The sequence below is a fragment of the Embiotoca jacksoni genome, unplaced genomic scaffold (assembly GCF_022577435.1).
Source record: "Embiotoca jacksoni isolate LCO1_2020_lvr unplaced genomic scaffold, fEmbJac1.0.p SCAF_30, whole genome shotgun sequence".
Classification (NCBI taxonomy): Eukaryota; Metazoa; Chordata; class Actinopteri; family Embiotocidae; genus Embiotoca; species Embiotoca jacksoni.
This window is the reverse complement of record NW_027185382.1, coordinates 2,404,967-2,426,365: the sequence shown is the minus strand read 5'-3', so window position 1 is coordinate 2,426,365 and position 21,399 is coordinate 2,404,967. Positions and strand designations below refer to the sequence as shown.

The 21,399-nt window shown below is 42.4% G+C and overlaps 1 protein-coding gene across 5 annotated transcripts in view; it reads right to left on the bottom strand.

Moving 5' to 3' along the window:
- LOC138206978 (nck-associated protein 5-like) overlaps nucleotides 1–21,399 on the bottom strand; it is a 102,776-nt gene that overhangs the window by 3,911 nt on the left and 77,466 nt on the right. For all 5 annotated transcript variants that reach the window (XM_069163925.1, XM_069163926.1, XM_069163927.1 and 2 more), the window contains 9 exons: nucleotides 18,931–19,035; nucleotides 17,791–17,979; nucleotides 13,920–17,497; nucleotides 13,219–13,324; nucleotides 12,014–12,101; nucleotides 7,924–8,244; nucleotides 6,331–6,452; nucleotides 5,804–5,933; nucleotides 5,526–5,701 (listed from right to left, as the gene is read on the bottom strand). In XM_069163925.1, the coding sequence (XP_069020026.1) occupies nucleotides 5,526–5,701; nucleotides 5,804–5,933; nucleotides 6,331–6,452; nucleotides 7,924–8,244; nucleotides 12,014–12,101; nucleotides 13,219–13,324; nucleotides 13,920–17,497; nucleotides 17,791–17,979; nucleotides 18,931–19,035 (4,815 nt within the window). The remainder of the gene's footprint in view (nucleotides 1–5,525; nucleotides 5,702–5,803; nucleotides 5,934–6,330; nucleotides 6,453–7,923; nucleotides 8,245–12,013; nucleotides 12,102–13,218; nucleotides 13,325–13,919; nucleotides 17,498–17,790; nucleotides 17,980–18,930; nucleotides 19,036–21,399) is intronic.

Here is a 21,399-nt window from a genome sequence, read left to right as displayed (position 1 = left end):
TTACATAATTATTTCTGCCAGGTTGGTGATATCATCATCACAAATTCAGTTTCATTCCTTTGTTGCTTGTGTTGGTCTATATGTGAAGCATTAATGCCTTTTCCTGTGTCAGTGGGCACTATGAAGCTGCAGCCACTCTGCCATGGTTAGAAAATGCTTGTAGTTACAGTGCTAATTAGGATTTTTTTTTTTTTTTTTTGCCATTATGATTTCTGACAAGTTCAACACAAGCAGCTTGAAGTTTTTGCATCGGTTTGTATGCTAGCTGCAGGTGTGGAGAGTAAAAACAATAGTGAGAGCTGTCCTCAGTGCTGCTCCTCACCAGCCTGAAGCCTTGTTGGTTTCTTCTCCTAGCAGCTAGTTAATTGCCTTCACCTGCCAACCCAGGTGTAAACTATTCTGTGATTAGGAGGCTGGAAAGAAACCAGCAGCATGAGATCTATTGGTACTGTACAATAAGAGTAAGACATATAGGGGATTTCCAGTAGAGAAAAAAAACATTACACCCCTCACGTATTAAATATTGGTTTATTTGGGCTTCTGCAAGAGGAGCAAATATAGTTTTACCTCTGAATTTATGTGCAAATGTCAAAGTAAAACTTCAGAAGCTTAACTCAGAAGGTGACTGTTAAATCATCTCTCACTGTGATGGCGTTTTTGGATGCAGAATCAACCACAAAATGCTATCAAGGCCCATTAATGTGCACTGTGACCTTTCTCAGCAGGTACAATCACAATACATTTGTAAAGAGGACAGAATCAAAAGAAGGAAGATGTGCCCAAAGGTGACACAGATGTGAGTCAACATCTGACATGAAATGACGAGCGGGTTTGTGCAGGTGCGGGGGTTACGCCTACATTAAGCACGGGTGTTGAATGCAGATTAGACTTGTTTAATTTTAATTCAACACCCACACACCGCAGTTCACACCTTCACTCTTTTTATGTCAGCTTATTGTCAGCCATATAAATTGTCCTTCAATGTCTTGGGGAAACGAAAGAATGCATGAGGTGATGGGGATCGGGGATTAGCAGCAGATATGTGTGACAGTAAAGAACAGTCTTCAGGTCCTGGCTGCCTCCGCTAACCTCCCTCTATATCTCCTGCTGGTCAAAAACAAGAGGAAAGAAAGAAGAACGGCTGTGCTATCGCTGATTGGATTTGATTTTGGAGGAACACAATTTCCAGCGGATCGAACCTTCCCGGTGCAGGTCTCCGTACCACCTGCGGGTGCAGCCAAAATGATGGCAGCACACATAACTGAGGCTGCAGGCAGACGTCTCAGTGAGAGCTTCCCACTTGAAATCATGAGGGGCCAAATCGGCAATTGGTTCTGCATCACATGTCAGTAATGGGATGTCTAAACTCCAATTGAGTAGACCTGCTCGCTACAGGAGCTTAGTGAAAGAGCCTTTTATTGCGACTTGAGCAAGACATATTTTCTCCTTTCCCCCCGCTGTCATGTATTTTTCTTCCTTTACCTTGATGTTTTTGAATTGGACAAATGGTAAATTTGAATGTATGCTAAACGTTTCTTTTGAGATCAAACGGTTTTTTCCAATACTATCCATGATTAATATCCTTTCCTGCACAGCCAATGTATTTACATTCAGTAATTTTAAGTAATACTAATTTTTAGTAGGTTTTAATACTCACTGCTTACCAACACACAAATTATTTACGGGAAGTGATGTCATGTCAGAAGGGACAGAGCTGTATTAAGAACAGCATTGATATCAATACATTTAAAACGCTTTTATTAATTTTTTTTTTTTTTTGTTTATCCGTACTGATGATAGCAAAATATCTTGTGTCTGCTGTAGGCAACATATTTTAAGTCTGGTTACCGTCAAATTTGGAGCTTACTTTTCGTTGTTGCTGATAGAATTGTGTTATACATATATACTCGTATTTGTGAATCACAAATGCAAGACACATTACCCACACCGCGCCCATGATGTCACATGGATGTATTCTGATTTAATTTACAATGAGGAGGACGGTGAAAAAACATGCAAATGAAAGAAGTTTATTGTCTCAGACTATGTGTCACCCTGGCTGTCATCACTGTGTGAATAATTTGATTACAGGCCAATGTGGGAAGGAGCGGTGGCAGTTTCTTGCTTTCTATTTCGGGCTCTGACTCCTGTATCGTGCTGGTTAGCAATGCTATCAGTCTGATGGCAACAGCATGGCAGCGCACATTCCTGCTGTTGATATTTATTTGTACACTGATATAGTTTTGGTTATGCAGCGGCCCTATTTCAAATTGCATGTCAACTGAAATATTCCTTTTCCCTCACAATGTAATCGCGCTGCTCCACACTTGAGGAGCTGCTGTGCATGCTGACTTCTTGTACACGGGTCCCAGGAATCTCCCTAACTTCACTGATGTGTCACCTTGGCACAAGCTCTCACATTATTTTCCTGCAGCAAAATCTTTCTCCATCATGTAGACAGAGGATGGGATTCTTTTTTTTTTTTTGGGGGGGGGGTAGTGAGTAAGCAGGAGAGAAATAAAAGAAGAGCAAATTTAGTTTGGGAAGGGAAAAAAAAGAAAAAATGGAAGGACAGAGGAAATCTGTTTAGAGCAAAAGTGGGAGAAGTCAAGTGAGAAGAAAGACAAAGAGAGTTGTACAGGAGAGACAGAAATAGAGAGAGACAAAACTGAAAGCAATACAAGGAAAGACGCGTGGGAGAAAGAGAGACTCGAAGGAAGGAGAGGATAGAAGGAGAAGGGGGCGGGAGGCGCCGTTAGCAGGGCTGTCAGGTGCTGTCAGGATGATGAATGGGAGGCCAGCACGGGCTGTGAGGGCTCTGATGGGAGCCGCTGAGCTTTACATCACTCTCCTGAGTGTTTGTGAAAGGTTATTAAAGGCGCTTAAATCACAGGGCTCTGACACAGGCCCGCTACCAGCCACCAAACTTCCCCAAACTAAAGCCAATGACGGTGTCTCCCGAGCCACAACAAAAGGAAAGTGGCCGCACAGGTACGGACGAGCACAGCGAGGGGTGAGGAGGTGATGACACTCAGATAGATTGTCTTTCTCCCAAGAATAATGTGGGGTAAATGGGTTCAACAGCACTCATCCATCATTGTAGTTGGTTCACAGCTTACGAATAAGTTTATTGTCAAAATTAATATCAATTTAGGCTTAGCAGGAAAGTATAATAATGCTTGCTCCAACACAGAAATGTTTAATCTCCCTTTGCAGTCTTTGCAATTAATTATTTGGTTGTAAAATCACAGCAAATCATTTCTGAATGAATTGAGTTTTCACAGCCTCATGTCCTTACAAAGTTGTATTTTCTTGGAGTGTTGCAGCAAATCTTTTCACTGACTTTAAGAAGAGAATACTTAAATACATACAGAGATGGCTTGGTAAGATATTTTCCAAGTGATTCTGTTCCCTCATACAGTATGAAAAAAAAAAAGCTCAATTGCCCCTGGGGATTCAGTATTTCACAATATTTGGGCTGAAGAGGATTTAACTGTAGGTGCCTAAATACTTTTGGTATAAATTTTGAGTTGTAACAGGTAAGTTGGAGCTAATTTCAACCACAATATACTGGTACAATATTTTGTATATGTTTTTAATCTCCGTGTTTAAAATCGTAAGTAACAATAGCAGGTGGAATAGAAAATATTAATATTAAACCATATTTTCAGACAGTTGAGCAACAAAAGTAAAGTATCATAAATAGGTTTGAGTAAATATGTTTAGGTCCTTTACATCACTGCTTGCCTGGATAAATTTGACATGACAGGACATGATTCACGGATGTTTTGAACTCTTGACCTCACATCTTGGGTTGAGTCTCAGTCAGCACTACAGGCTAGCCCCCCTCCACCCTCTCAAACGTAGCCTACCGCATCCAATTAAATGACAGACAGGTTTGAGGATGAGACAAACACAGCAGCTTTGCTTGTTGTGTTTTGTCTCTCACATGTCAGCTAATGGAGTTGTGCTTGCAGCTTGGTTGCACAGCGCCGCATCGAAACTTCCCGTTCGATGCTTTGCTTCTCCGCTGGGACTCAAAATCAGAAAATCTCTCTTTCAAGCGAGTCTCGCTTCCAGTTCGAGTGCGATTTCTGAACTTTGCTTTAAGCAGAGACTCTGCCTCATACAATGACACAACACATGATTGAAATTCTCTTTTTGTTTGTGATGGTGGGGTCAGCGATCCAACCTTGTAGCTTAGAGGCACTCAGTCTTCCACAATCGTTTCTCTATAGGACATTGAGCAGAGGTGTCTACTTGCTGAATCACTGTGAACTTTTGTACTCGCCACATCACCTCAGTGACTAACACGCAGCCAAATTTGATCCAATGTAGGCATTTTTACACATGCAGTGTTTCTCAGAAGGAGGCAGCCTTCGCACAACAACAACATTTGATTATTGACTGGTGCAGTGAGCACAGTCCACCTTTAACCAACAGATTCTCAATAATTATTCTAATCTGTGGGTGTAAATGCATTACAGATAGTTTATTTTTAATCTTGTGTTAAATTCCGAGATGACATCAGAGGCCATGAATCACTGCACAAACAAATTCAGATTTTTTTTTTTCTCCACACCTCTCATAAACCAGTGTTTTTAAAGCCGTGTTGAGCCAGACATTTTTGTTGTTCAGAATATGGATTTTTGTGTCAGGGTTTGTGGTGGGGTTGGACCCGTGTAAAGCGAGGAGAGTGTGGCTGTCCCGTAGAGCCGACCAGTGCAGCCTGGAGGCCATTTCATGGTCTCTTATCCTCATTTGTCATTCAGCAGCGTTAAATACTCGTAGGCAAATACCCGCTGAGATGTGAGGGTGAGGCGATCGAAAGTAATTAGGCAGTTTTTTTCTATGAAAATCTGCTAACAATTCCAATGCCAGAAAAGAAAAGCTTTGACTGCAAACAACTCTAGCAGTAGAAGAGAAAACCTAGGAACTTGGTGACTGCGTTCATGCCTCAAAAACTATTTCGAAGGTGAAGTTGACTTTGCAACTCAACAGAAGTCGCTCTGACCATCTGAAAGTCTACTTGCGGAAGTCTGTGACCCACAGAAGTGGGAACAATTCGGTCTATTATTCCACATGCCTCTGCTGAAAGGGAAGAAAAATTGTGCATCCTCGGTCCTAGGAAGCGTTTCATTGAGGGCAAGTGCGATTTTTACTATTTAAAGCTGCCTACCTGGGAGCTGCCTGGCTTCTTATCACTTTAAAGTGCCTCCACTGGGCTGCATTAAATGAGGAACTTGATTTATTCTAGAACAATCAACCACTGCATTATCTTCTTAAAATGGTGAATTGAGGCATGTAAATCAATAAAATCCCTTTTTATATAAAAGGATTTATATAAGAAAGAAATATACAAAATTTTAACATCGAGCAGCAAATTCAAAGACGTGAATATCGCATGAAAAGTGAGGTTATAACAACCAATGAAATGCTTGAGAGGGATCACCAGCATGCCTGTAAAGCAGCATTTAATGAGCAAAACCGACTAGCTGTGAACAACGAGCCTTTTTAATACTCACACTGAGCCTGTCTCCTGCTTTGCCATCCAGCGATGACTCTTTATGCAACAAGTTGTACTGGGAAATCCTCCTGCTGTCTCTGTCCAGGTGCGAGAACACATCGTGTTGGTAGTAGTCCATGATTGACAAGGATTTCTCAACACTTCCTCTCTTCAGTGTCTCCTCATTCTGCTCCACTGTAGACGGAGGAATTTGATTTAAGGAAGGGAAACAGTGCACTTTGACTAAAGTGGTTCTTACTTCTACAAGTGAAGGGAATTTCATAAATCCAACCAGACCTGAATTACTCTTCTTAGGTCTGTTAATCAGGGTCCTTTGTGGCGAGCTCAAAGTGCTTCCGGTTACCTCGAGTTCGGTCTCGGTGTCGCTGCTGCTGCCCGAGTACGTGCACACTCGCAAGGCTCTTTCCTGTTTAGAGGCAAAGAGGCAGACTCACTTTAAATCACAGACATGAAGAGTTTTCAAAGAGACAGATGATTACAGAGAAGAAAGACTAAAGAAAGCGACCAGAAATCCAGTAAAAATTAAAAAAAAAAATTACACAGCTTTGTGAGAAATTCAATGTGGCGATGTTTTTTTTCCGATTTAGTTGTTGACTCATAGTAGTGGCGTTAAATTAAAGTTTTAATACTTTTTCCAGACATAGAATTAGAGGTTGATTTCAGTCTTATGGGAACATTGAGAAAAAATGGTGTAACATTTGGGACAATCTATTTGTATTTCTTGAATTCTTTTAACATTTGAAGACCCATAAATATTGGAGTATTAGATATTTATATTTCATACTGTAATGTTTATGACTTACACTGGGGATATCATGGTCCTTGGTTTTCATCTTCCTCTCTGTTTCTTTGTCGTTGTCCTCAGTGGAGTCTGAGATGTTGCTGTGTGGGGCACAAAGACTCAACCTCTTTGTCCTGATTGCATCTGTAAGTCCAAAGAGAGAGTGAGTCAGGAGGTGCACAATAAATAACAGAGCGACCTCATGTAAGACATATAGACAGTGGGAAGAGGAATTCTTGAGACATCTTTCCTTCAGCTGACAGACTGATGAAACACAGGATGAGCACGTCTCACATCCATTCAACAAAACCCCATCCAACTGGCTACACATCCAATTTTCTGCATATATGAATGGAGCGACACAATATCTAATCTATCAAACATTAATGGTGTCCACCCTGTGATTGTTCTATCCGTGTCTCCCGGCAGCCCATATAACGCAGCTCTCAGCTGTCATCCACGATGACTGCCTTATTATCATTCTACCTACCGCTGTTTCGGGCAGACGCCACTTTAATTGTCTCACATTCAGACATCTCTCTTTCATGCTGAAAAGATTCAGCTGCATTACAATGACTCTTCATCTAAAAAAAAATCGACATCAAGATCATCAAATCTTTTCACCTTCCTCCTCTCGCCTATTAGGAAGCAAACAATGTGACAGACGCTGCTTCTTTTCAGGCATCCTTTGATTAATTTTTTTTATTCTACATGATGATAGAGAGGTAAAACATACGATAGAGATGCACAGCATACTTGTAGGCGCGTCTAATCAACTTTCTCTACAGGGAGGACTCAACAGGAGCTGCTCTCTATCTGCACAGACAGTTGGGACTCAAATTCCTGCCTCTGCAGAGCCACTGCAGCACTGAGGTGAAATACATGCAGCCTGTAAGCATAAATCTCTGGGTGGGATCACTCATCTTGGTGTGTTATTGTAGAATTAATCAGCCATCTGATTGCATCCTACCCACCACCATTCTGTTGTGCATCCCGGCCAGCGCCAACACAGAAGGTGCTATATGATCTATGGCTGTGTTGACATGCTTATCTAATTGCATTTGTAAGTTTTCCTCGGGGCACGCTGAGCATATGGGTTTCGACAACCTCAGCTGAGTATCGGTTGTCAGTGTTGATGCATTAGCCTCTGAATTAGCTGAACAAACAAGGTTCCTCTTTTAATCAGCGACTAACTACTTCCTCTTCTGCTTGTCTGGAAGCTTTAGGTGCTCCGGAGGAAAAAGCGTGGACATAAACTACAATGACAGTCAATATTTTTCGTACCTTCTGAAAGCTGTCCAAGGCTTTCAAGGCTTGGCTTTTTGCCGTCCAGAATGCGAACAGTAGCTTTTACAGACATGCATTTCAATTTATTCTCCTCTTTGGCCTTGATTGACAAAAAAACAATTAGAAAACAAAAGCATTGTTCTTCCTTGTCATGCGGTGCCACAACCAGCTGGCGATGATCTTCAAGATAATTTAGTGAAAAAAACTGGCTGTTCAGGATGACAGTACAAAGCACTGATGAATATCAAGATAGAGTGCGAGTCTCTGATGATCTTTGAAGAACCCAAAGACTATTGTTGCTGTGAACATGAAGACGGTCTTGGCTTACCTGAGGATGCTAATTTGGGCAGGCGGCTCTGGGTGTCCTGGGTGTCGCTGCTGCAGGCCACAGTGGGGTCGGACAAGGAGTGACCCATGGTGGTAGGAGCATGCGGGCAGGTTTTTGGAAGGGAAGGCACTTTCACATCAGGTTGTGAGGGATCAGGGTGAGAAGAGGGAGGCTCCCGATTGAGCTCGGAGGAGCCGGCGGTCACCCCATCGGGGCTGGATTCAGATTTAGGGATGTGGCGACCGCTGGCCCGGGTGACGGAGTCAGGGAGAGGAAAGGTGCCGATGCCGCTGTCCAGGGTTCTCATCTGACAGCCGGAGCCTAGAGGAACAGGGAGAGGACTGTGATGTCTGGGAGAAGCAGGAAACAACAACAAAGGAAAAGGAGGGCTTGAATTTACATGCAGCGGAAGGGGTTGTGAGTGAACAGGGAATCTGTAGCAGGTTCAGCAACACAAGGCGAGTAGGACAGGAGAGAAAATAAATTCAGTAAACAGCTGATGGAAACTCCGCTCCGATCTTCCTATCAGACACTCTTGTTAAAAAACATTTGTAGTAATCCCAGAAGTGGCAGACGCACAATACTAATACAGAACACAAGAAAGCACCTGCTGCCAGCAATTCAGAACTACACATTTGAGCTGCAATCCGAGGACACGTTCCACGGGTTTGTCAGAGAGCATGCTGCGTTATAATCAGGAGAAATGACAGCGAGTAGAACAGATGGATGTCGTTTAGAAGCCACAGTTTGCAGAGCCTTGAGTCAGGCAGGAACAGATGGACGGCCGTTCAGCGTAGCCATTCTGCCCAGGTCCTTGTAACTGTGAACACTAATAATGAACAGTCACATCGGCTGCGCTAATTATTTGTGCTCTGCAACTTTTTGCTGAGTTGGAATTTGTAGAAGTTAAAAAGTCTCATAATCTATCATCTTTCTAACGTTTTTTTTTTTGTTGTTTTTGTGCGGAGGTTGCAAATCGACTCCGTTAAATCATTCTGCATCTTCCTCTGTTGGCCTTGAAGTTGAAGAATCCTCTGTAGCCATCAGCTCTGTCTCTCAAAATATGGGTAAGTAAAAGCTCTCAAAGCATGTTTTTTTGTTTTCTATTTTGCAGAAACGGGTCGATATTGACAGGCTCTGCTTCTCAACTATAGAGCCTGATCTTGGTGGGATGGTGGGGTACGAATCAGCTTACTCGTGGGCATTCCTTTCTCTGAATAAAACTTTTCTCTCACTTTTGTTGTGCATTACAGTTAACTTTAAAAAGCATTTGCAAGTTGGGTAAAAGGTCTTAGTTTCAGAACCAGTTTGCCGTTAAAAACATTTATACTTCGGTCAGAAGATAAAACTATCGATCTATTTTTTCTTTGGACGGCTCACTGGTTTGTTTCTGGGAGCCACTGGAGTGCCTCACTAACATCTGCTTTCTTCTGAATCTCAAAGCACTGTCAGCATATGCACAAACGAGGTGATTTAAGGAAGTTATTAAGAAAAAAAGATGAGTGCTTGTTGTCAATGTTCTTGTTTATGTGTACTTTTAGTTTGTATTTGACTAATTTCTGACATTCAACAACCTTCTGCACCTACAGAACCTGTGAAAATGTGAGTTTGGCTGTACAGATGCTCCATGTTCATCGGACAGATGGCCTGTTACTTGTACACACGTCTGCTGGGAGGAACTTGAAGGACAGCTATGTGTACTGGAATAAAAAAAATCAAACAGAAATCCTGATTGCGTGTTGTCATACACACAAATAACGCACGCAGGGATGTTTAATTGCGCGTGTGTGAAAAGAGAAAGGCGGAGAGAGCCACAGATTACACAGCTGTATAATTGAATGCCAAGCCTGGCAGTTCCAAATGCTCTCCAACCAAACTATAACAAGGTCCACAGTAATGCTACCCAGAGGCAACAACAACTGGACATAATCTAGTTTTTCATGAGCTCCCTATCACTTCTGTATACAAGCTGCAAGGTTTGAGGGGAAAGAGCTGGTTTGTTGATACCTCCTCTGTGTGAAATTGGCTTCATACAATGAAGAGATGTCAAAGGGAAAAGAGAGAGTCATCACTAACCAGCACAACCTAAGCTAGGAGGCATTTCAGTGCCAACAATCAGATGAAAATGTAATAGCAACTGACCCAAAAATAGTAAAGACACACTTTCACAATAGAGACTAGTATCCTGGGTAATTTAGAGTGAAGATCTAGCAACACAGCTGCAAAATGTAGAAATAATGAATTTTTTTTTTTCATTTGCTTCAAAGGTAAGCTTTTTTTTGTCTATCATTTTGTTGCTGCTTGCTTGTTAAAAATCCCCAAATTGCAGTGTTTTTTTTTCTTCCAAACATAGTAATGTTCTGAACAATAGAAACATCAGCACCAAGTGAAGTAATTGCTGAATCATTGCTATTGATCAACAAAGCCATTCAAAGCCCTGCAGACATATTAGGGTCATTTTGTGCTCTGGGCCACTGGAAATGTTATTTATTGTCCCTTTACGAGCAAAAAAAAACTGCCTCAGAGGAAGTTCTTCTAATATACAATAACTGACCAGCGTGGAGTGAACTTCAAAGCCCACATTTATTACTTGAGCATGGATTTTCCTCAAGCTGCTTGCATCATAAACTGGCAGGATGTAAACTATTCGTATGATTGATGTGCTTCCCTGGCATTAAGCCTGGGATTGCTGCACTTTGGAGAGACGTGACATTAAAGCAGCGGCGAAGAGCAATGAGCAGCTGAAGCCTTTATGAAATATTTAATTCATACTGCCTACAAGTGCTTAGTCGGCAGAATATAAAGAAGGCAGTCTGTTAAACAGAATACAGAAACAATTAACCATCTTATTGTAGATGCCACGGCTCTGACCCATCACAAGCTCCTTTTCACACTGTTTCTATCTGAAAACAAAAACACATTCAGATATATCACATACCAAGGGAACCAGTTTTCTTGGAGAAAAGACATTTTTAAAATTTAATTTTGATGAACAGAGATTCGTTTTTATGGGTTTCATCAATACCTGTAGGGAGATTTTAAATTACATTCTTTGCTTCTTGTCTTCTGTATTATCTTTCTGCAAATAAATCAGTAAATTAAATACCCATGACTCTTGGCTATTATATCCAGGATGATATGATATTAATGCCAGGCCAATATGAGTAAAACTTTGAAAACCTTGCTTTAGAAAATCTAACTTATTAAAGCAAAACTATAAAATAGCACCTGAACTCGAGATGGTGGCCCCATAGTTATAAATAAAGAAGTGGATTGAGCTAATCTCAAATTTGTATGACAATAAATATGTCATTATGACCTTTGAGAAGGATCACTTAGACAATTTCACAAAAACCCCAGAGTGACAAACAGGCTGCACTCCACATCCAGTACACAGCTGCTCCACCCTCCTCCTCCCTCATGCTGAATTACAATCTACAATGTAAGCTTGTTGCACTGCAATAATAACAATCATCATCCATTCTCGCAATTGTTTGATGCATCTATTTTTTCACTTCCTCAGCTGCCCAGGCATTGTAAAATATCACCCGGCTGCACATCAATCACCTGAATAGATTGTCAACATGTTGTTTGCAGCCCTGTTATTTCCCCACAGTAATGGCGAGGTAGAATCAGTTGGCGAAGGAATTGAGTTGTCAATCACACTAGGGAATCACAACTGCACAACTTGTTAATGCTCTGTTGCACTGGTTGATTCGTGATGGTTAGTGACAGCTTTTCATAAGCTAAATGAAAAACTGTACAGGGTGAGGTGAGCTCTGGCAGATATGAAACCCGGTGGGTTGGAACACAAAGCAACATAAACTTTTGGCACCGTGAAGGTAACGTCAAATTAGGTCAAAAGGAATATGAACACAAAATAGGATATGAACACAATTCAATTTTCATGGGATTTACTTTAATAGTATATTTAAATGAAATGGCTTAATTTTATTCAAATCCGTGATTGCATTTAAGTATTATTAGCTCAAAATCATAGCGATGTTCTAGTCCCCTGAGGCGGTTTTGGCACATAATTATTCAACGTAGCTTTACTTTTGGTGAAACATCCTTCCATTTATTAGCTTACCTATCATGTGGTCTTGACAAGCTGTGTCTGGGATCTGTCCCTCCTCATTTTCAGCCCGCAGGTTGATCTTCTGAGTTATTATCAGGGTCTAGAATACGAACAAACAGTGCATGCTCGTGATACAATTTCAAAAGCAGGTAAAATAAGAATAATGCATAAGATATAATATAATATAATATAATATAATATAATATAATATAATATGTGTAGGAAAGTGTCTTGTAGAAGCCAAACGCACCTTTGTTTGTGTCAGGTGTAAAATCAATTTAAAAAGCTTTCTTTGAAGTAATTTGCAAAGAAATGTGAGAATACAAAGATCAGTAAAAGTACCTACAGATTCATGTCTGTTCCGACTTCTCAGATGAATAGATGAGCTCCAGGCATTATGAAATGTGTTTAAAGTTTTGCTCAAAGAAGTCAGGTAATTTTCACTCGCCTGTCTTACTTTAATTGGGTTATTTTAAAGAAGCAGTGGTTTTGGGGGTGGTGTAAGAGGAGCTTGTAGGTCATAAAGTGTAGCTCTTTTGTTGTATTTCTGCGAGGAGAAGATAGAAAGAAAGCTCGGAGGATGGTATTAAATGGCCCCTTTGTCAAATGGAGAGCCTGTGATAAGGGGCTCCTCCATGTTATCGAAATTCCACATCATCTGGATTAAATTTCCTACATTATGCAGTGAAACTGTCATTCTCCTCCTCAGTTCAGACTGCTCCTTTTACTTCCTTTTATTACTGCTGTCTCGCTTTTTTTCAGGCAAGCACTTAGCCTCTCCATCATTTTTCAGTGTTTTGATTAACACAAAGTAAAGAATAAGCCCACAAGGTCATAATTTGAGCATTTTGCTTACAAAGTGCACCAATATGATTTAAAGAACCAAACCACTGTGAGAATTTAAGTCTGTATTACATGCAGGGCCTGATTGCTGTCTCTGTGTGAGATATACTTTAAAAACCTTCAGCCTTGTGGAAACACCACCGGCCTGGGTTGATGATAAGAAAGTAGATGAATTGCAGGCTGAGTCAGAGCACAATGTGAATCAATAGCGAGCCTTTAGGGGATATGAAAGCTGAAGAGGTGGCGGGGTTGTTGGATGTGTTTGTGAACATTCAGTACAAGTGTGAAAACCTGTGGGAATTTGCATGCATGTGTGTGCACAAACACCACTGTAATGAAGCCAGTGGAGGTCTATTGCATGTTTGCCCACTTACAGCAGCATCTGGACAGATCTCCATATTTCCCTTCATTTCGCTGTGTTTCCTGGGTGTGGAGATCCCAGGCGGCGATGCAGTCACAGAGTTGCCCTTCACGGCAGTCCTGTGAGAAAATACGATTTGATCTGTTTTTTCATGTCTGTGTACCCCCTTTTATCAACTCGCCAGGTAGAAAGCGAGCCTGCTGATAAATTGCATTGACCCGCTTTTTCCCGTTGTGAGCGCGCAAGCAAACCTGTGTACACACACACGCAAACATACACACAGAAATGTCATCAAATGTTTAACAACCTCCGTGAAGTGGTCCCTCACAAGTTGAAAGTTGAGAAAAATCGTTCAGCTCGTATTTGAAGTAGAAAATCAATGATGTGAAAAACATGACATGTGGAGATTTCTCGGGGTAAACATACTTTACCTTGAGTGTGCGACAAAGTGCTTAGTCCAAGAACTGTTTGGAGGATTCTCAAACAGGCAGCTGCTGTTTATGCTGTTTATTTTCCAGATTTATCTGAACACTCGAGTTTAAAGTGGGGACAGCTCATTTTCTAATTAAATACAGCCACCAATTTGTTTTTAAAAGTGCTGATTTACTTGATAGAAAGACAGCTCAGCGACAAGAAGTAATCAGCGAAGCATCCGATCAATTAAGAAAAATTCATACTTGATTGTCTTGTTGACAAAGATGTTTCTTTACCCACCTGCCAAGAAGCTCTTTCACGAACTGGTCTTTGCCGATGAAGGCTGTCGTAGACTGGATCTGAGTGGCGATCTGTCCCATCTGATTGTTGCAGTGGTCCATGATGGAGCTCAGCTTGTTGTTCATCTCTGACAGATTCTGCACCTCCTGACTGTCTCTCTGCTGGTTGTCATTTTTCTTCTTGTCCTTCTTCTTGTCAGACTTCATCTGTTTCCCTCCGAGCACCGATCCGATCTTCAGCTCTTTCTTCTCCTCTTTCCCTTTGGGGGAGTCGGCCTTTTTACCACTCAGAGCTGGAAGTTTGCTCTTGCGGAGCCCAAACCAATTTGCCAGAGAGGGACCCGTCTTCTGTTTGGCCTCGTTGGCAGCTACCTTCTCCTGTTCTTGACATTTCTGCAGATTTTTTTCAATTCCCATCATGACTTTCTCCTCAATAGTGCAGGCTGTTGGGCTATTTTTTTTCTCCTCCACATCTGGGGCTTTGTTGGGCGAGTCCATCTGAGGTTTGACTTCCCTGCTAAAGTCTGGCTCATTTGGAATGGTTGCTGTGCCCTCTGTCTCTGTCGCTGCGTTTTCCAAGCTGTAGACATAAGAGGATGGAGGCTGAAACTGGGGATGAGAGGCAACTTTCGCTGGTTTACGGATGTTGTTCAAACCAATCCTATCACTGATGGGTAAGCTGCGAGCCTCTTTTTGAGAAGGTGAGGTGACTGCCTCCCCCTTCACTGTGCCCTGCGACACCTCACCTTTGGAGCCTGATTTAGAGGCTCTCTCAGGAAGGATGCTGTGACTATTTGACCCTGTCATGCCTCCATAGTGGCTAAGCCTAGACCTAGGGGAGTGGACAGGGCTTTCAGCTAAGCCAACACTCGGTGCCTCCAAGGAGCTCTGTCTTGACAGGGAGTTCCCCCTTTCACCTGAGTTGGTGATGATCTGAGTCCTGATTTTTCCCGGTCCATCTAGAACATTGATGTTGGGTTTCTCGATGTAGTTGGTGCTGAAACTCTGGCTGCGGGCTTTGGCCCCGTTCATCCCCAAGGCCGGTTTTAGATGAGCTTTGGTTGTAACAGATATGGATCTACCGAAAAGCTGACTACTCCGTTTGCCCTTATCGCAAACATCTCCCTCCTCGGGCAACACGGGAGCCTGCAATTCCTCTTCAAGCAGCCTACACTGGACTTCACCTTTCCCCTCTGTAACAGACATCTTGGGTGGCGAATCAATGCTGTACACTGAATGTGAGCTGTCACACTGGGTAGAAGCATTTGAAGTCACTGTTTCCTTGGAGACCGAGTTGATATGATCTTTCTCTTGTTTGCCTGGTACACAGGGACTATTTTTATGGCTAGGGGGAGACTTTAAAAATGCTTTAAACCCCATTGGGATGCGAGTCTTTCCAGTTTTTTCCACTGGGTTAGGGGACATAATAACTAAACTGGGTGGGCTGACCACAGCGTTGCCATTTTGTTGCTCTGTTTGACCTTGAGGGGTGTCCTGAAGCGATATAGGCAAACTAATAGAGGTCTTCTGCACTGCCTGATGGATATTTTCTTGAGTGGATCCTCTCTTACTTGCAAATGAGTTCTGAAGTGAGGACCCTCTGAGGGCACTGTAGGGAGGAGGGACATTCTTTGAGCTTTTAGGTGCATTTTCGGGTTCTCGAGCACACCCTGAGTTCGCAGAAGGGAGGTAGTCTTTCGTGGTCATCCGCTTGGAAGTGCCTTTAGTAGGTGTCTGAGTCATGGCAGGGGACTTTTGAAGGTGCTGACTGGTTTTGTCAACCAGTTTCTGAGGTGCAAGTGCAGTCCCGTAGCCTGCATCCAAGTCTAAACAGTCTTTATCCTTGATGGGTAGCGTACTTTGCATATTTGGTAGAAGTGAGGTGTGGTAACTTGGGGGAGGGCCCCTCACAGTGGTTGGTGTGGATGGTTGAGCCACCCCTGTTTTATGTGCTTGAGGCGACCCTTCATAATTTGGTCTGATCAGTAAGGAGGTGGTGCGGCCCGGGGGAGGGGGAGGAGAAGGGGACCTGAGTTTATTTTTGCTGGTTTCACAGTGTTTGTCTCTGGTTGGCTGTTCACCATTGTCAGCGTACTCCAGGTGCCTCCGTGAGAGGTGAGGGGAACTGGACAGGGAACCTTTACTCCATTCGGCCCTGCTGGGCAGCTTGGAGTTTACCCCCTTTGGGCTCTGCGAGCAGCTTCCTGGTGTCTTGATGAATCTTGACAATCTAACTGTAGGAGAGGAGTGGGATTTCTCCTGACCAGAGGGTCCTGAGTTACCACTGTTACTTGGTTCAGTGGAAGAGCCCTTAGATAATCTCAGTGGAGATCCTGCAGGTTTGTTACGACCAGGAAGCTTTGAGCCACCGGACTTGGGACCAGCAGAATCATTCAAGGGAGGGATGGAGTGACCTTTGTTAACCCGGTTGCTTGGTGGTTTGATGAGTTTCCTTTGTGGAGTCAACTGCATTGACAGCCTCTCTGCACTTCCTTCCCTGCTATTACTTGCTTTGCTAGTCCTAATCTGATACTCAGAGGGCTTCTCTGGAGATTCAAGAACAGTGTAGTTTCTTGCATTTGCAGACTTTTGCCTTGTTGGTCTCTCTTGGGGCACAAGCTCTGTATAATCAGCAACTCCTTTGCTGCGACAAAGTTCAATAGGCTCTCCTTCTGCATCAAATATCGCCAATATACTCTCCTCAGACTGGGTGCACTGGGTTCCTTTGGGCTCCTTAATTAGGCTGAAAGGCCTGGGCCTCCCATCTGCAGACTGGGTGCGTCCCTGGTCTCTTCGCAAGCACTGTTGTGGTAGCAGCTTGGCGACATCCCTTGACAGCCTCTTGGAGTCCCTCTCTGCCTGCTCTGGTGTCTGGTTAAAGGACATGTGCATGTCACTGGACTCCAAATTCAGTTCCTCTGGATTATCCACATCACGGAGGTGATTGGGCCCCTCTGGGTTAGGAGGGTTGAAACGCAGCTTGGATGGTTTACTAAAAGCTGATTTCCGCCCTCCTTCAGGGAGAAAACTGTTAATGAAACTCATCAGCTTCTCAGGACGCTCTTTTGAGTCATAGCCAGAGGGTTGTTTTGCAGCTACAGGACCTGAGGTAACGTCACCTCCATCTCCACTTTCCTGTGTCCCCTCCCAGCTACACAAACTGTCTGAGACGCTGTGGGAGAGCCTCTTACAGTGAAACCAGCTGTCCTTGGTGGGGATGTTATCTCTACAACTGGAATGAGCCAGTTCATCATCTGCATCATCAGAATCATAAGAGAAGTGCTTTCCCCGTGCAGCTGAAGTTCTGCCCACATGGGTCGGCTTGGACACCCCTTTACTGCTACTCTTGATCCCCAGGGAGTAGATGCCCTCGTTGGAGTTCATGCAGTCTTTGGAGGCTGATTTGGAGACCTTGGATGAAAAAGAGGAGCTCCTGTGTTTTCTCCTCTGGAGCTTTCGCAGTCCCTCCAGTATGTGGCTCTCCTTACGCCTTGTGGGCGGCTGCTCCTCCGGAGGGGCACAGATATTACTCGGGGCCGATGAACCCAAACTCAGCCTCTTTTCCCAGGTCAGAGATGACTACAGGGCAAAGAAAAAGAGGGGTCAGTCTCTTGTGTACATGTTTTAAAAATAATAGCAAGTGGTTGAGTGGAAACTTCAGATTTCCAGTCACATTTTGTACGCAAAAGAACTGGCAAAAAAAACCCCCGATCATATCATCATTAATATACTTATAAAGGCTACAACCATGTAAATAATTCTATATTGCTGACAAACCTTGAGACTTTCAATAGTACCCCTAACAGGCATCTTGATGAGTGCTATTTGTTACTGTGACTGATGTCAGGGTTTATAGAGAAAGCGATGTTTACCATTTTCCCGCAGGAGCGTCCATCATTCCAGGTGTACGAGCCGCTGGAGAATTCACTGCATGCACTTGACAGGGACAGTTCACTACTGCTACAGCTGCTGCGTGGGTATACAGGTGCTGGCACTGTCAGACTCAGCTGGCTCAGACACTTAGCCACAGGGAGACCTGCCTTTCCATTCAACTGAACCTCCTGTGAGACGGAGAAAAGAGACATAACATCATAGTGGAAAATCTTATATGGCATCATTTATACTGTTTTCTGAAGTGGGGAAAACTGTTGTTGTTTCCTAAATATAACCTAAAAGTGTATAGCTGTTTTCAATTTCATAAGATTTTCCTGTGACGATACATCAAGAGTATTTGGAATGTAAGCTGTAGGGCAGTGTTGCACATCTAATTGCTATGTTGCTGTTAATGCTTGTGATGAAAGATATTTAAGAAACACCTGACAGACCAATCACATATTCTGGAAAAGTCCACTAAATTTCTAAGGCACTGCACTTTGCAAGCTCAAAAAATATCAATCAAATTTTCATGTGCAATCACCGCAACATATGCAGATGTTCTTCCAATTAGCATCTCGCTGACGATGAATGTGGAGCTACAAGATATACATTCATGTTACAGTTTTTATTTCACTAATATTATGTAAGCGTCACTTCCATGTATCACTTGACAACCTATTTAAGAATATGTAGCACTTGCACATTTGGATATGGCCATTATTATTTCATTACTTTGTCTTCTGCTCCGATAACACGCATTAGAGTTTATCAGGTGGCATTCTCAGAGGGGTAAAAGGGTAAAAGAATGAAGCAAACTCTTTTTTTTTTTTTTTGTCCTCAATGCATAATACATAAGATGACTAATGTACCACAGTGTCCTATGGAGTCATTTTTACTGACGACGAATCTCAATCGATGGTTTACTGGTAATATGACAAGGATTTATTCCTCTTAGTGCCAAGTGATACTGCCATCAAAGACGGGGTCATGGCTTCAGATTGTTAGGGCTGTATTTTAATATCTTGCAATGATTTCTTGAAGAGGGTGAGGCTGCGGTTATGCGACAGCGTTTGGCTGAATTATTGGGTTGAACAGAAAAATACACTGACTTTCTGCATGCTTCCCATTATGCTCACATTAGAGGGAGAGTCTGTGTTCCTGGAAAGTAGGAAAGCCTTGCTCCTCTCCGGCTCCAGAAGCAAATCCGCCGCAGACAGATCCATGATCCGAGAGTGGAGTTTCTGAAAGTCAAAAGGAAGGACACGCTACAGTGAGTTGTGAGTTTGGAGATATCAAGAAATTAAAATGACCCGTGCTGTAAGATGTGAGATGACACAACAACAGACTGGTATGGTGACTTTTATCAATACTTTGTACTGTACACTGCAGAGTCTTTTTTTGTTGCATCTCCACAAAACGCTGTGCATTCAAATTATGATGGAATTAATGTCTGAACTATTGAAAGAACTTGCAGCAAATCTAGTGAATGATAAATGCACTCGAAATATATACACAAAAAAAAATATTTGAATTTATTTTCCAAATTATCTCAGCGATACTGTAGACCGAGGCAGAGTAATATTTGACCCACCAGATTCCCTCCACTGGAACACACTGAGCTCTGATTCATACTTCTCCTTCGAAGTCATTAATGTCATCAGCCGGAAAAAACTAATGTGAAAAGGAAATAATTGCATCAGGGAGTAAGGGATTCCTTTGATTTGCTTTGCTTTTTTTTTTCATTCTCATACTGGTCTGCCGTTTCCTCTGTTACTCAACACGTGTGCTAAAGAGGGAAGGATACAAAACCAAATATATTTCCACATATTAATTTCAGAACTTAATTACACTGGATTCCCTGTGCTCAAATTAACTTAAACTGGAAATATACAGGGACGAAACACTTGATGTTATGCAGCCTTTCCTGCCAAGGGTAAACCTAATGCCCACTCCGGGAGTATATGTATAGACACATGAATGCACCTTTGTTCTCTGGTATATTTCAGTCTTTTTTTTATCCAGTTTCGACCATTAAAGTAAAAGGCAATTCTCATTCTGTGCACCTGCAGAAGAGAAATATCTATCAAGTAAATTGCATGTTATAAAAGCGAAAGTCACCTTCAGCAAATGGAAACGGAGCTTTGAAAATCAACTGCTCAAATTTTCCTTCAATGCCATAAACATTTTAAAGCAAAACGGGTCGATTTATCTTCAAATGTATTTCTTTTACATGAAGCTCGTGGCTGACTGGTTCTACTGACTTTTTGTGTGTTGTGAAAAACCTCTTCTGAACAAGTTTGTGGAAAAAAAGGCTCCTAATGATACCAAACTTTACTTCTACGTTTGTCTCTGCAGAACAAACAACCTGTATGTCTTTGCCTCCAGCCAGAATGCAACCATCCTACATTTTTCTCTCCAACCTTCAGCAAAACATCTAAAAGAAAAGCTTCTTTTTGTATTAGTGTGAGCTTGTGAATAAGCTTCCGCAGAGACTGAATTTTTGCCATCATTGACTAGGTACCATGGAAACAGATCGATACTCACTTTAAGTGCCTTTTATGCACAGAGATAAGAAAAGTAAAAGGACAGTATTTTTCACTATTTTTAGGATTTATTAAAACATTAAGCTCTGGATAGATGCACCAGGTTCATTATAATTTGGTCGAGTTTGACGTTTGATCTGTTTTGACAAACAAGCGGCAGCAAGGATTTCTGGCTCCATTTTTCTTTCGCCTTTTCAGGTCAAAACTGAACCATTAAAATGTTTTTGAACTACCACAACAATTTTCAGGTCTATAAATACCCGGGTTTATTCTGTACAGAGACAAGACAGAGCATTCTTTGAAAACATTAAGGGGGAATAGTATGATTTTTGCTTTACTAGGTTGGACTCAAAGCGCTTCTTATCCCAGCTGAAAGGTAATGAAATTGGTGCAGCTCTCATGCCGCATCACGTGGCCTCCCTGCTGTCCACACAGGATGGGAGTGGCTGACGTATCACGGGAGGCTCTGATCTTATCTTAGGGTGCTGGATTTCACCTCCTCAGCATCCTCATCAAGGATTCAGTCAATAGTGTCACAGGGTCACGGGGGAAGATAGTTGAAGGAAACGGTAGATGACAAGGCCGACTGTACGCTTCTTGATCTTTTTGAGGTTCAAGGCCGAGCTCAAAGTCAAAAGTGTTAATTGTAAAAATCCCATTAATGCAGGCAAGATTGTGATATATCATGCAAATATTGGCCTTTTATTATCTATTAGCTAATGTCTGGAATTATTGCATTCGTCTGGGAGCTAACGGAGAAGTTTTGTGACACTGAAAAAGCTTCCTGCTTTTGTTCTTTGTTGCTTTTGCCTTAACAGTGGTCATTTTTCAAGATAATGAATATCAGCCCAGAATAGCAGCAAAAGGCAGCTTCCAAACAAATACACGTCAGTATTAGCACCCAGTATCAAAAAGCAAATCGGTTGAACTGCCCTGCCGCACACCCACACATCTACAGCTGCACAGCAGCAACACAACAGAGACCTGTATGCACATTAATTCACATACACACCCACTCGTAAACATGATGCTCACCTGCATGACCTGAGCTACATGACTGGC